Source organism: Protopterus annectens, chromosome 15.part0 (assembly GCF_019279795.1).
Source record: "Protopterus annectens isolate FY-2018-M chromosome 15.part0, PAN1.0, whole genome shotgun sequence".
NCBI lineage: Eukaryota > Metazoa > Chordata > Ceratodontiformes > Protopteridae > Protopterus > Protopterus annectens.
In genome coordinates this window covers 67,846,720-67,863,165 of record NC_056749.1, presented here as the reverse complement: position 1 = coordinate 67,863,165, position 16,446 = coordinate 67,846,720, and the positions used below count along the sequence as shown (strand labels likewise).

General features: G+C 37.7%; 1 protein-coding gene across 1 annotated transcript in view; it reads left to right on the top strand.

The window, feature by feature from the left end:
- Window positions 1-16,446, top strand: part of F8 (coagulation factor VIII) — a 2,728,596-nt gene that overhangs the window by 99,626 nt on the left and 2,612,524 nt on the right. Inside the window, exon 2 of the mRNA XM_044057714.1 lies at window positions 8,319-8,431. Within this exon, the coding sequence (XP_043913649.1) occupies window positions 8,319-8,431 (113 nt within the window). The remainder of the gene's footprint in view (window positions 1-8,318; window positions 8,432-16,446) is intronic.

The following is a 16,446-nucleotide window of genomic DNA, read 5'->3' as shown; positions in this document are numbered from 1 at the left end:
AACCTCCAGACATTGGACCCAACCCAGTCTGGTTTCATCAAGGGCATATCATGCCTACTCAACCTGGTGGACTTCTTTGAGAAGGTCACCAAAGCAATGGATGAGGGCAAAATCGTACACACTGCCTTCCTTGACCTGGACAAGGCATTTGACACAATACCCCACTCAGGCATTGTTGACAAACTCAAGAGTTTAGGTACAAACCTGTATGACACCTGGTGGATAGCCAACTGGCTCACAGACAGGATCCAGGAAGTTAGAATTGGGGAATCCACCTTCTACAAAGAGGCCAGTCACAAGTGGAGTCCCTCAGGGATCAGTCCGTGGACCACTCCTTTTTGGCATTTACTTCTCAGAAGTCAAGGCCAATGTTAATGGTCTCTGGCTGACTAAATTTGCAGATGATTGCAAATCCATATCAAACAAAGCTCCTCGTTAGCACTCTTCAAGAAAAATCTTGATGATTGGATGAGAATTAGGAAATTCACCCCAGGGATCACCTCTGTGGCTCTGCTCGACAGTGGCACAGGAAAATAATTTTCTTGGGTGGCAAAAGCCAGGGTACCTTTTTGGCTGGGCTTGTATAGGCCCCAGGGCTGATAGCCTAGTACCTACCTATGAACCTATGAAATGTTCTCCAGGAGGGGCTGACAGAGACTCAACTGGTGTCAGAATCATGGACTAAAACTAAATGTCAAGAAATACATAGTAGTATCCTTTGGGAAGTCATCCATCCCTGGTAGCTATAATATTGACAACACATCCCTTAGAGTTGACCCCGTCATCAGGGACTTAGGGACAAGTATAGATAGTAATCTAGTCTTTGATGCTCACGTGTCTACAGTGATGAGAAAATAATTCTATGTTGTACAACTTATAAACAAAGGTATGGCATCTAAGTCCAAGAAAGTCATTGTTCCACTGTATTCGGCATTCATCAAACCTATCACTGAGTTGAATTTCTCCCTTTGGTATGTATCTAACCAGGCATATCCAACAACTGTAACATCCACAGAGGTTCCTCATTAAAAGAATATAGGGTGAAAGTAATATGTCCTATGCAGACCACCTCAAGGCCCTATCCCTGTATTCTGTCTTCTACAGGCTTTTGAGGGGAGATCTATATGTGGCATACAGGGCATTGTCAGACCCCACTCTGATGGACCTCCTGCATATCCACAAAACAAACAGTACCATAATTACCTATTCTAAAGACTTAAACTTTGCCTGTGATATAAATAGGACCTGCTGGAGAGATAGGTATGTATCCTAGAGACTATCCAGTCTATGGAACAGGCTCCCCAGCCATGTGAAGCAGAGTTCCTCCCTAATCCAATTCAAGTGCAACTTGGACAAATGGATGGGAAACTGGAAATTCATCCAGGATTTGGCTCCTATGTCTCTGATGCAAACAGGTAACCTGTAAATGGTTCATCTCCCAGGCCCATGCTTACACTTATCAAGTGTATGAACTTGTCAGAGATTTGGGATGCATGGCTAGGCTTAAAAAGTCCCTTGTGGTTGTTAGCCTAGTAAACACCTATGAACCTATGAACCCAGTGTATGATATTACTTTCCATGTGCTTTTTCATTTATATACATGTTACAATGTGCTAAATACCCAATATTGTTAATTGTATAACTCTACTTTAAGATTCCACTGTCTTTGTACTGTGCAACTTCTATATTACTATGAAGTTTCTCTCTCGAGGCCTTCTCTGAAAATGGGCTCAATATGGCCAAGTGGACTTCCCTGGTTAACAAACTGCAAATAAATAAATAAATAAAGATTTAAGAATGTTTTGAGATGAGAGAAGTAGAAGGGGTGAAGAGGTATATGGACATGGAAAATCAAGGACCAAAAGAAAAGAAACCATAATAGGGACGGAGAATTAAAGTGAGCTGCTGTAGTGATATTAAGGAAATATATCAGGCATTTATTGGGCACTGTATCTGCTGAAAGACAATATAAAGATAACGATTCTGTAAACAACAAAGAAATGTGCTGGGAGCAGGGGATGGAGAACTGATGAATGGAGGAATCAGGATGGCCGAGATGGTGAATGCTATCCAATGTTTAGGAGGGGCAAACTGGGTGATGCAGACAGACACCCTGTGGAGTTTTATAAGAGTAGAACTGCAGTTAAAGTACAGGATGATTTGACCCTTCAATGACATTATGAAAAGGAAGGAGACACCAAGCTGAATGTGTGAGGCTAAGGTCACGGTGTTTTATAATGGAAAGTTTCAGAAAATTTTAGATTAAAGTCTCTGTAGTGTGGATGCAGATATTTTTGTTAAAATTTCATCGGTTAAACTAGAGAGCATTATATTAATGATTATAGTTAAAGAGCAGGTCAGCTTTAGGATATTACTGAATCATATGGGATAGTTAGAGGGAGACGGAAGGAGAAGAACAAATGTCTTCCTCAGGACTATCTGAAAGAATTTTAAAAGTGTTAACTGGGAAAATGTGTTTGGAATACTGAGGCAGGTAATATGAGAGGGCAGAGTTTTAAATGGGATGCATGTGCAATGTAAGCATCCAAGAGTAAGAGTCTTAGTTAAATGGGGAACTTTTGATGGAAAGGGGTAGAATTTAGGGATGCCCACTATTTCCATGTTTGTTTTTAATTGTGATTGTACTGTTAGTACAGAGATTAAGAAGGAAGTTGAAAGCACAGATTTTTAGGTTTGGTAGCAAAGGGATTCCTCTGTTTATGGATGAATGCATGATTCTGTTTGAAGATGTACATTTTGGAGACAGGATGGCAGAAGCATACAACTGCTTTTGGCAAAGAAACGGGGAGAAATATTTAGGGATAAGAACTTTAAGGTACTGAAGAATAAGGTGGGAAAAGTGTTGGATGCGTAGTTTGTGATTATGCAAGATAGTGCTAGTTGTGCTAGGGGGAGTAGGGAAGTGCATGTGTAACATATGCCAGCATAGTTAGCTGGAGTTTTTTAAATTACTGAGTTTTGAAAATGTTATTGGGTGAATTATGAAATATAAAGTGTAAAATGTTGGTTTATAAGTGTTATGTGTATGTTTAGTAAGAATCTTAGATAGCAAGAAATCAACAATGATTTCCCTGCCACACATTAGTATAGACCAACTTATTTAGAGCTGTTTAAAGATTGATTAATTACCTAATTGTTTAATTAAAATGGCATTGTAGCAAGTATAAATATCCGTACATCTTCCTGTATAAACTTGTCTGAAGAAGTGCATGCATTGGCGTGCATGAAAGCGCTAACAAGTAAAAGGATTTTTTGCAGCATCGACTTGGCGTTATTTGTTTTCTATCACTTCGGTTTTTCTTTCCAAGTTGTAGTTTTTTTGTGGTTTTTATAGCTGGAGTTTTGTAAAGAATTATACGTCATTTGAATATCAAACTGATTTGTACAGATGCTCATGTCAAAAATGTATTTGTACAAATGCTTATGTTAAAATGTATTTGTAAAGTTGTTTATGTTAAAAATGTATCAACATTGGGTCCTGCTGGACAGAAAAGAAATATGCATTTATGCCAGATTGTATTGTTGTAACTGATTAAATGTATATAATTTTAACAGGAATACTAGAAGGGATGGGGTTAAGCTCAGACCAGCTAACCTTAAGAAAAATAGCTTGAAATTAAATGACTTGGTTTAGGCCATAAAGACTTTATCTCACAGGTCTAAATGCAGCCAGAGATGTAATGTCTGTGAAAAGCCTTTCTGCAGGAAGGGTGGAAGCCCCAGAATGTTTTTTATAGTTTCCCGATGCTGCAATATACCTTAGCTAAAGCTCTGTGTGTGTTTTGTGACACATCAGTGCCAAATCCTGGCTCAGTTGCTAGTGAGGGGTTTGTATGGGAACCACAGAGTCAGGTGACCAGAAATGATGTCATTCTGTAGCCAGCACTGACATGTTTTTTGAATAATAGTGGGTGATGTGATAGATTCACTTTGTTATTAGACCTGATAAGAGAAACTCATCCAAGTAATTACAGACAGTAATTCTCCAGTCAGGAAAATATAGTGAGATTAGCTAAATGTTTTTTCTTTGCCTTAGTCTTTCCATCTGTGTTTTTTTTATTTCCTGTGCATTGTAACTGTGGTGTTTATTGTAAATAGATATTTCAGTATTTTCAGTATTTTCATGTTTTGTTTCTTTATAGTTTATTATTAACTGTATCTATAACCCAGCCACTGGGGATGCACAAGCCAGTGCATTTCTTTGTGCACCCAAGCCTGGATAAATGGGAAGGGTTACATCAGGAAGGGCATCTGGTGTAAAACATTTGCCAAATGAGATATGCGGAAAACAATACAGATTTACATACCGGATCGGTCAAGGCCTAGGTTAACAAAGACAGCCACCGGTACTGTTAGCCAACAGGGTGCTGGTGGAAATTGGGCTACTGTTGGCTGAAGGAGAAGAAGAGGGGGGAGGGATGCCCGAATGCAAGAAGAGAGGACAAAGGTTAGGAGTGTGGTAGTGAGGGTAGGAGCTTTGAATGTTGGCAGTATGACAGGTATAGGGAGAGAGCTAGCAGATATGATGGACAGAAGGAAGGTTGATATATTGTGTGTGTAAGAGACCAACGTGGAAGGGAAGTAAGGCCAGGTGTATTGGAGGTGGGTTCGAATTGTTCTATCATGGTGTGAATGGGAGGAGAAATGGGGTAGGGGTTATCCTGAAGGAACACTATGCCAAGAATTTTTTGGAGGTTAAAAGAGTGTCAGATAGAGTGATGTTTATGAAGCTGGAAATTGATGGTGTAATGATGAATGTTGTTAGTGCATATGCTCCACAAGTTGGTTGTGCGATGGATGAGAAAGAAAAATTTTGGAGTGAGTTGGATGAAATGGTGATGACTGTACCTAAGGGTGAGAGAGTGGTGATTGGAGAAGATTTCAATGGGCATGTTGGTGAAGGGAACAGAGGGGATGAGGAAGTGATGGGTAGGTATGATGTTAAGGAAAGGAATGCAGGTCAGATGGCAGTGGATTTTGCAAAAAGAATGGACATGGCTGTGGTGAATACGTATTTTAGCCAGCAAAAAAATCCCTGCACAAATGGCTTGTGCATGGCTAAATAATGTATCCAACCAAAAAAACAAAAGCCAGCACCCAACATCTCCTGTGGCATGTTCCAAAACCATATTTATTCCATGACCTATAGTCAGCAGTACATCAGTACACCAGCAAGGTTATACCGGTTTCAGCAAAAGCATTCTTCAGCAACCAAACTTGATGAAATAAAGGAATACAACTAGCATTATATCTCCCTTATATACAAGATCTTAAAGCGCCCTCTAATGCACATACAAATTATTACCATTTGAATACAATGCTTATCATGCTTCAAACATGATTAATTACACAAACCTAGTATAAATGCAAATACATAATTCTACATAGAGATGTTTCAAAAATTATCATTTAACCCTGGAAAAAAGAGGGCCCCCCTTTATTAGTCAACATTTCATGTAAAGTGTGGGCTTCTTTATTCCTAAACCTAATATGGTCACGGGGAAAGTGAAGTTAGGCAGAATAGAATGGTGGTCTGTAGAATGATGTTGGTGATCAAGAAGAGGAGGAGGAGTGTGAGGGCAGTGCCAAGGATCAAATGGTGGAAATTGAAAAAGGGTGATTGTGAGGTGGAGTTCAGGGAAGTGTTAAGATGGGCACTGAGTGGCAGTGAAGAGGTACCAAATAACTGGGTAACTACAGACCACTGTCAACCTGGGTCCCCAGGTCCCTGATAACCTCTTCTGTGCTTAGTGGATTGCCACCTATATGGTAGCTTGGGGTTACCTTGTTTTTCCCGAAGGGTATGACTATACATTTTTTGGCGTTTAACTTCAGGCCATGGCTCTGGCACCAGCTATCTGTTTCCGTGAGTCCCTTCTGAAGGCTATCTGTGTCTGATGCACTTTCCACTATGGCGCCCAGTTTGCAGTCGTCTGCAAACTTTGTCAGCCAAAGTCCTCCCATGTTGGCCTGTACTTCTGAGAAGTAGATGCCGAACAATAGGGGGCCAAGGACCGAGCCCTGTGGGATACCACTTGTGACCGGCTTGGAGTCTGACATAGCGCCAGCAACTCTAACCCTGTGGGTTCTGTCCTTAAGCCAGTTTGCAACCCATCTTGTGACATATGGGTTTACATTTAAGCTGGTAAGTTTTTCTACAATACCGGAGTGGGGTATTGTGTCGAAAGCCTTTGCAAGGTCAAGGTAGGCTGTATGGACTGCCTTTCCCTCATCAATGGCCTTGGTGACTGTTTCGAAGAAGTCGACCAAGTTCAAAAGGCATGATCTTCCCTTGACGAAGCCAAACTGGGTCGGGTCCAATGTCTGCAAGTCCCCTATATCTTTGTTTATGAGCTCCATTATGATCCTCTCCATAGCTTTGCAGACTAGACTTGTTAAGCTTATGGGGCGGTAATTACCAGGGTCCATAGAGGCACCGCCTTTGTGGAGTGGGACCACAGTCCCATGGCAAAGAGAGAGGTAGCGAAGGCTAAGGATAAGACGTATGATGAGTTGTATAAAAGGATGGACATTAAGGAGGGAGAAAAGGACCTGTACCAATTGGCTAGACAGAGGGACCGAACTAGGAAAGATGTGCAGCAGGTAAGGTGATAAAGGATAGATTTCTAAGGTGCTACGCAGGGTACAATGTAAGGTGTCGAGCTCTTTAGATGTCATTGGGAAGTTGGATAGATTTCTAAGGTGCTACGCAGGGTATGATGTAAGGTGTTGAGCTCTTTAGGTGTCACTGGGAAGTTGGATAGATTTCTAAGGTGCTACGCAGGGTACGATGAAAGGTGTTGAGCTCTTTAGATTTAGATGAAGAAGGGGGGTTAGCTAGCTAGCTCACGTACGCAGGTGTGGGTGTATCAAGCTCTTTATCAAGCTCTTTAGATGTCACCAGTAGTAGGGATAGATTTCTAAGGTGCTCACCGGGAAAGGATATAGATTTTCTAAGCTACGCAGGATACAAATGTAGGAGTCGAGCTCTTTAGATGTCATGGAGTAGGATAGATTTCTAAGGTGCTACACAGGGTATGATGTAAAGTGTCGAGGCTCTTAGGTGTCCCCAGAAGTTGGATAGATCAAGCTCTTTAGATGTCATTGGGAAGTAGGGTAGATTTTCTATGAGACGTGAGGGGAGGTAATATGTGTGTCAAGCTCTTTAGCTGTCTAGGACAGATTTCTTGTAAGGTGTTGAGCTCTTTAGGTGTCACTGGGAAGTTGGATAGATTTCTAAGGTGCTACGCAGGGTACGATGTAATGTGTCGAGCTCTTTAGATGTCATTGGGAAGTTGGATAGATTTCTAAGGTGCTACTCAGGGTACGATGTAAGGTGTTGAGCTCTTTAGGTGTCACTGGGAAGTTGGATAGATTTCTAAGGTGCTACACAGGGTACGATGTAAGGTGTCGAGCTCTTTAGATGTCATTGGGAAGTTGGATAGATTTCTAAGGTGCTACGCAGGGTACGATGTAAGGTGTCGAGCTCTTTAGATGTCATTGGGAAGTAGGGTATATTTCTAAGGTGCTACGCAGGGTACAATGTAAGGTGTCGAGCTCTTTAGATGTCACCAGGAAGTAGGATAGATTTCTAAGGTGCTGTGCAGGGTACAATGTAAGGTGTCGAGATCTTTAGATGTCATTGGGAAGTTGGATATATTTCTAAGGTGCTACATAGGGCACGATGTAAGAGGCCCGCTAGATCTGTCACAGAAGGTAAAACTGGGTGCATTTAGTTATAGGTGCTCGAATCTTGCAAGATGCAACAAAGTAAGGAGGTGGAGCCCCCCCACCCATGTAGTAGTCTCGTGGGATTCCTGTAATTTGATAGATTTGAAATGTTTTTTGTGATGCTCGCAGTTAGCACATTTTCTCCCCAGTGTATTGATATGTTCACACTGCAGAAAGTAGTACTTTTGTGTAAACTGGAGGTGAAGAATGCAGTGATCAGTACACCTCTTTTATAGAATGAGTGAAGCTAAAAAGTTATCCTCACAGATGGTCAACAGTAAGTTCAAAATTATTTTGTAATGTTTAAGACAGAGAACAGAATCAGGTTATTCGTCTTGCCTGTTTTATCAGCTATGTAAGCCCACTGGAAACTAAAAGTTCTTTGTAAAAGGAGACTCCAAGAGCATAAAGACGGTATAAATATATAAGTAAAAAGTGATGTGGATTAAAAAATTATGTTTTAAATAAATAAAAATGTTATTTGCCCAACCACTTAAAGAGGAATTCTGCTATTTTAGCTACAATGTAAATTCATTTTAAACTGATGCTAATGTTTGTTATTACAGAGAAAAGGGACAAAATGTATCTCCTGGTGGCCACTTTCAATACAAGAAAGCTTTGTACATGGAATTTATGGATTCTTCATTTGCAAAGCCTAAGAAGAGACCTGCATGGCTAGGTAATGTTCCATTTAAACAAACATACTCTTTCTCATGATGTTTCTAGTATTAACTTTTATTATCTAATAAAATGTGATAATCTGTGAATAGCAGAGAAATCTAAATGCTAACAATGTGAAAGAACTATGAGACTTAGGTTAGTAAATCTTGTAATAAAAGCTAAAAATAGTGTGTTTATGTTAATTATTTACCAAGACAATTTGCTGTCCACTTATTTCTTAATTAATTATACATAATAGATCACTTAAGGCTTGCAAAATGCACTTCACTTGATTACCTTAATGCACTGACATTCAAGGCCAACTGTCCATCATAATTAGTGAATGGCCTCAGTACAAAGCTTTTGCCAATTGTGAGCCGATTAATGACCAGATGTCATCTTCACAAATCTGTGAATAGCATTATATACAAAAATAGCTCTTTAGATGTCACCTGGAAGTAGGATAGATTTCTAAGGTGCTACGCATGGTAGAATTTATTTTCTTTATGGAGCCAAATGCTTGAAGCACTAGGGTAAATTTTTGACAATTTTTTTCAGACCACATTTAAACTGATGCGGTTCCTCTTGCAATAAGTTAAACTCTTGTATAGATAGTTTTATTTTTGCACTAAGCTATAATGTATATATTGTATGTATCACATCATCATACCAGTGTCAGTGGTGCAACAGGTAGCACACTTGCCTTTGATGCAAAAGGTTGTGGATTCTGTTCCCACACCAAGCAGATTAATTACTGACACTGTAGTGCAGCATAAGCAAAGTGCTGCACTCCTGAGAGTGTTGTCCTTCTGATGAAATATTAAACTACTTGAGTTGGTGGTAGTTCAAGTGAATATACAAGACCCATGGCTCTTATAGAAAAGTGTAGGGGTACTTTATTTATATACAAAAATAACTTTTTTTACAAAATGTTTAGATATGTACAAATATTTACACATGTACAAATATATGGATACATAAATCTGTTTACACAATCATACTAAAGTTTCATCCTTACTAGACCCCCTTTCCTTTTTTCAGAACCACATCTGATTTTATTTAATATTGTTGCTAAAATCCATTTACCATTAAGCATAATTTATTCTTTCATTCCATAATACCCATATAACAAAATATCTATTATTTTAATATATTCTTTACATCTGTTCTTATAATATCCATATTTAATCATCACCTTGTTTATCCACTTTTATAACTCCAAAGCAATCTTTACACAGTTTTCACCAAAATCTTTTTCCTCATTTACATTTCAAAAATGTATGTTCAGCAGTTTCTTCTTCTTGACACTGAAAACATTCTATCACTTTCTTTTTATATGGCAAATTTCCTTTTCCTAGCAATTTATCTATTACCAGTCTCCACAAAAAAATCTGATTCAAAATTCTGATTACACCATTTGCTTATTTTTATAGCTTTAATTTTTTTTCATCCGTTATATTTCCCCACAGGTTTACCTAGTAATGTGTTATTACAGTCTAAAACCATACTTTTCTATCTTTTTCTACATCACTTTTTATTTTCCACAAAAATATTTTTTCTTGGTAACATTTTATTTCATTTATACACTCTTTTTTACCATACCCAAATATTTATCATACTTTTATTTATACAATTTTACTACTAATCTCTCCACTTTTTCATTGTTCACTTTAACACTTTGTAAAAATTTAATGGAGCATATATCACTGGGTTAATTAACCCTAAACCACCTTCTCCTTTATTTACATACAACCCCCCTCCTTTTATTGGGTTTAATCTAGAACCCCATATAAATGAAAAAAAAAATATTTGTAATAATTCTTTTTTAAATACTGTTGGCAACATAAATATATTTGCCAAGTATGCTATGTTATTTGTTTCCCATCAGTACAGAATGTATCAAATTAGCCTTTTTTCTGAATGATAATTTATATGTTCACCAGAAAAGACAGGTTTCTTTCATTTCTTCCATTACTTTTTCCCAATGACTTCTACTTAGATTTTTTATTCCCAAATGTTCTACATAACATAGAAATTTAATTCATTGCAAAATATATACCCCTGATCTTTACCACATCACCTAAATATTTACTTTTCTCTCTATTTAAAGCCATCCCTATCATTTCTAGACACACATTTGTGCAAATGGGTCTACTTTATTCTCTCGAAAGCTGAAAAGGACGAATACAAATAGCGCAACACGTAAAGAGTGAACTGAGAATATGTCGAATGAACAAAGCCGCGAAAAGAGAAATGTCAAATCGTCATAGCTGGCCCATCTGTGGTATAGCTCCGTAAGGTAAGTGTGCGATAGTTATGGACCTTAGGGTTAGGGTGCGGGTTAAGGTAAGTGAATAGGTAGATAATGTATGCAAGGTTTAGTGTAGGGTTTTGTTAAGTGTATGTGTGTGGAATATTTAGTTTGGGTATAGCTCAGTAGGGGAAGTGTGCGGTAGTTACGGACCTTAGGGTTAGGGAGGGGTTAAGGATACTGCATAGATAGTTGTGTATGTGGGGTTTAGTGTAGGGTTAGCAGTACTGTTTTGGTGCTTTAATTTAGGGTTAGAAGTAGGGTTTTGGTTAGTGTATGTATGTGTTTTTTATTGTGTTTGGGTAGGTAGTGTGTTGCGGGCAGTGGGTTGGCCGACTATGATGGTTCGAGGTTTCAAATTTCGCGGTTTAGTACATTTGATGTATTCGCGGTTCGCTCTTTATGTGTCGCGCTATTTGTATTCACCCTTTTCAGCTTTCGAGATAATAAAGTAGACCAGTGCAAATTACTTTTTATCCAAATCTAGTTTTTTGCCATTATTATAATGTCATCTGCATATGTTAACAGAACTTAAATTCTTAACACTTCAGGTGTTATATACCCCAGCTCCTTCATTTTGTAATTTCACATACTATCACGTTCATAACTAATACAAAGAGCATACAACTCACTGGAAATCCTCATTGTTTTACATTATTGCTATACACTGACATGCATAATTTTCTAACTTTCTCACTTATATTCTTTCATTGTTATCCATAAGATTTTATGTCCAATTGTGTCAAATGCCTTATTATGGTCTCCCATTATGATTTATGCTTCTTTTCTATTTGTAATATCCACAGTTTCTCTAGCTATCATTAATCATTCTTGACAGCCCTTGCCCTTTATATTGTATATACTATCTTCCATATTTTCCATTTTAGTTTCAAATGTATTTTGTATTATTTTCTTAAAGATCTTAAAACCATTACTATTCAATACTATCAGTCTCCAGTTTTTAATTATATTTCTTCTTCCACAGGAGTTTAAGTATTCCACTACATAATTCTTTATACATAAATCCTTCATTTAACCATTCATTCAAAATCTTTAAAAATGTTTTTATTGCCAGTCCCGTCATTTCTTATACATTTCATACCATATTCCATCTGGTCATGCAACCAAATCTACATTGACTTGTCCTAATACTTTATCTCCTTTTCCAACTCTTTATTCTCTTTCCTTGTTTCACTTTTTATTTTACTTTCGATTGTTTTTTCACTACCATCTTTTTTCTGTACACGTTTCTTGCACATATTGTACTACGCTGTTCACAGTCTTTTCTTAAGTTCTTTCTATTTCTCCTTTTACATTTTTTATTTCCCTCATTACAATGCCATCTTCATTTACTAATCTGCTTAAGTAATTTAACACTTTTCTTTTTCCTTGTAAAAATATAGTGGCTTTTATAAAAGTCCTTGTATTTTTCTTGATTTCTTTCATACAATTTTCTTTGTCAGTGTACTGTCATGTTCTAAATCTTCCAGTGCACTGTTATATACTTTTTCTATTTTTCTTTCTCTAGTTTTCTCACATCATATTGCCACTGTAAAAACATTTATATTTTTCCTTAAATATCATTCCCCGTTCAAAACAATTTGTATAAAATGTTCTTCTACTAATATGATCTTTCCATAACTGTATTACTAATCTTTTTCCTTCTTCTTTACATGCTTTCTTATTTATCCTATTTATTCCTTTGCCCATTTTTCTCAGTTTTTTTCCTTTATCTTTTGCCATATTGCAAGATGAGAAAATCTTGTTTCATCTACCACCCCTTCTCCTATAACTAAACCTTCTGATACTGTAAAATAATGTTTCAGTTCTATACACACCCCTTTTGTAAATCCATGAATTTTTGTCCAAAGTTTTAACTTACCACGTTATAACTTCATTTTTCTTCCATCATTTCCTTTTTTATGTCTGTCTCTTAAATCACAGTTAAAGTCTCCTGTTATTACAATATTCATATTTATCACTACATAGTCTAACATCTGATGGAATAAGCTTTCCCTTTCTTCACGGTTAGTATAAGTATACAATGTTATATACAATTCCTGAACTTCTTCTTTCCATTTTAAATCTACGGTTGTTAATCTTCCTATTTTTGCTGTTACAACTAGTATCTTTTACTGCATTTATACAGAATATGGCTATTCCAGAACATGTCATTTCCTAAATTCCATGTTATCTTTCTTCCCCATAGTTTCTCTGTAATCCTTCTGCATTTGTGAAAAATATTGTGCCTTTTAAAATAATTATATCAGCATCACATGTATTATACCACTCCAAAATCCCTGTTTTTACTATATTCTTAATACTATTTACATTTACAGAAATCACTCAAATTTTAATTTTCCCTTTTCCTTAGATCATGGTTTCATAAGTTCATACCTAATTACTAGGCTAGCTGTCTTAATAGGCCATTCTAAGTCTAGCTGACTTCCTTGCCAAAGGTGAGACTCAATCACTGCACCTTATGTGGGTGAGTCAAACAACTTGATCATTACATTAACCCTTGATCATTAGCTGGATATATTCTTCATTGTTTTCCTTTCTTTTTTCTTTTGTTCTTATCCCTTTAAATTTTCTGTCCTTTACCCTTTTACCAATAGTATTCTTTTTTGCCACCTCCCAATTTATGTCTCACTTATCTAACAACCTTCTCCTGTCATTTATTTTTCTCATCTAATTTTTCTTCTATTTCTACCACTTCTAAAATTTCTTATAATTGTTCATTTTCTTCTCTTTTTCTTTACTCTTATCAGTTTTGCAATCCCTCCATAAATGTCCAATTTTGTTGCATTTATAACATTTTAAGTCTTTCAATTCACATTTTTACAAAATGTCCTATTTCCCCACAAATATAACTTTTTCTTTTGTCATAGCTATTTATCAAATGCGCTTCATCTCCTTCATTTTCTGGCTCACTCTGCAACACCATTTCTTTAAGTAACTCATCCTGCAACCCTCCTCACTGGAAGGTTGAAATTATATATCCATCATTTGCTGACTCATATCCAGAGATATTGAAACATTTGCTCAGAATCTTGCACACCTTCTCTGGTCTTGGTATTTGATTTCTCTTCAGGTTCTTTTTCCACTCCATTATTTCCATTTCCCTTCATCTGCCTCCATTTCTCTGGGCCACCTCTGCACCTGGAACATAAACAGGAAGTGCTCCTCCAAAATGGGCCCCACTTAGAATAACAACAATTAGCAGAAGTTCCCTGATGACCTGGCCAAATTTCTCTAATAGTATAAATGCTACCTCAGGTCTCCCCTGCTCAACAAAGAATGAATACATTCTGCTGTGTTGGGAAAAAAAGTAAAATGCCCTTAGTACTGAAGTCTTGGTAAATCCCTTTGCTTAGGTCTTAATGACTTGGTGCCATGTGCTCTAGCACTCCATATATGCCCACTTAACCAGCAATCAAACTAATATTTATTTCCCTTTTATTTTATCCAACTATTTTATCAAACTTTTATTCATTCATTCATTTGTTATTTAGCTAATAGGAAGGGTCAGGCCAGAGGAAGACTATTAAGCTTGATACATATTTCCAAACTGGGTATAGTATAATTATCAAACAGAAATAGCTTTTACATTTTCTGAAGTCATTACAGAAACTAATGGTTCCACCTGGTTTAGAACCAACACTATTGGGCTATTCCATTCCCTAATGAACTCAACAACCCCTGGAAGGAATATTACTTTTTACTTCCTCTTAGACTGCCTTCCTCTGGGATTCAGGGATCCTGCATGGTTTCAGATTAGCACTTTCCCCTGGCAATCAACCGGTTCTGAGAATACTTCCTTGTTCTACAATATAAACTGTATGCCCTTTTTCTCAGGTTTGGATAGTGGACCTGTGGTATAGATAATGGTCCCTTCTCCATATTTGAATTCAGCTGCTAAACTTACCGCAGCTATTCGTACTTTTCTCCAGGTCTTCAGCACATTCACATGGTATGTTTGTTCACTGTCTCTCCTTTATATCATCTGAATTAAAATGTCAGACTCAAAGACTTTCTTCATCTCAAACTCTACTTTTTACTTGACCACATCTTGTTTTTAGCTGAGGGAACTAAGAATGACACTTGTTCATCAGCCTGGAATAGCCCAATTGTGTTGGTACCTAAACCAGGTGGAACCATTAGGTTTTATAATGACTTCAGAAAATTTAAAAGCTATTTCTGTTTGATAATTATCCTATTCCTGGTGTAGACATTTCTGTTATACATTTGTTGATGGGTAGCTTTCACCCTTCTCAGATAATCTTGAACTATGGGCAAGACATTTTTTTATCTGTCTTGGAGTATGATGTTCCTTAAACTATGTATTTTTATTTTCCTATCTCTCTTTGCTGATGACAAACAACTCTCATTCTTCATGGTAAAGTGAATCCCTCCAGGTCTGTGACATCCCCTGGTTTCAATGCAAAGTGCCACAGCCCTGGTCATGTCCCAATAGGAAATCTATCTCTAGATTATGTGCAAGGAACCCCTAGCACTGGCTGTTTCTCACCTGGGACACCCTTCACCAGTATCTAGATAGGTTAGTTTCCAACTGTCAGCATATTTTATAAGAGCCTGTAAGTGATACATGCCTGTAGGCTGCATGATACTTATTTTTCTGAGGTTAAGTGCTGCAGGCTGCATGTTACTTCTTTTTCTGAGGTTAAGTGCTATGGGCTGCATGTTACTTTTTCTGAGGTTAAGTGCTGTGGGCTGCATGTTACCTTTTCTGATGTTAAGTGCTGCAGGCGGCATGTTACTTTTTCTGATGTTAAGTGCTGCAGGTGGCATGTTACTTTTTCTGAGGTTAAGTGCTGTGGGCTGCATGTTACTATGTTTTCTGATGTTACACAGGGAAGACCACGGAGGATGTAGAAAAATGCTTCTGAAGTAAGCCTGTCACCTGTATGACAAGTAGCAATCCTGGAAGGAAACCTCCTTCTAGTCTGTACCTCCAGCAATGAGCAGCAACTGTCAGGTCCGTCTCCCCCTAAATTCCATTTCCCCCACTCAGTTCATTAGGGGACAATATTCCCCTTTCATATCCAAGTAGCTCACTAGTTGCCTGTTTGTGTGGTGTGCAACTTTGGATGCATGGCAACAGACTGAAACATCTAAATATCGACAGTTTAAATATTGACAAAAAAATATCTAATTTAAAATGTTGACAGTTCAAAATACCTAAACACAAAATATTAACCTGAAATGCACAGGCATTCAGGAGTAAAATACTGTGCTCACCTTGTGTGTCTCTGTGTATGTCTGTGTGTCTCTGTGTGTGTCTGTGTGCGTCTGTGTGTGCTAAACCATGTAGTGAAACAATGGGTTCTGCAGCAGCCTGGGCACATTTGTGGTTCCTGAGTGCAATGAAGTGCATTAGCTAGAATCTTATTGACTGCAGACCCCTTTATACAACTTAGGGGTCCATATGCTTGTGCTTCCCAAAAACATGGCTATTCTGTATTTCCTCAAAATGGAAATATTTTGAGCCTCTGCTGCAAATGGAAATATTTTGAGCCTTTGCTGCAAATGGACAAACAGTCTGCCTTATAATGGTGAGGTTAACATCTGTAGTTTTTCATAAGATATCTGCATGCCTGTGAGCATGCTTATGCATGCTTATGGAGCATTTTAGCATGGCATTCACATAACCATATACTGCAGGTGTTACCGACAGCTTATGGAAAAGATGCAGGATTTCT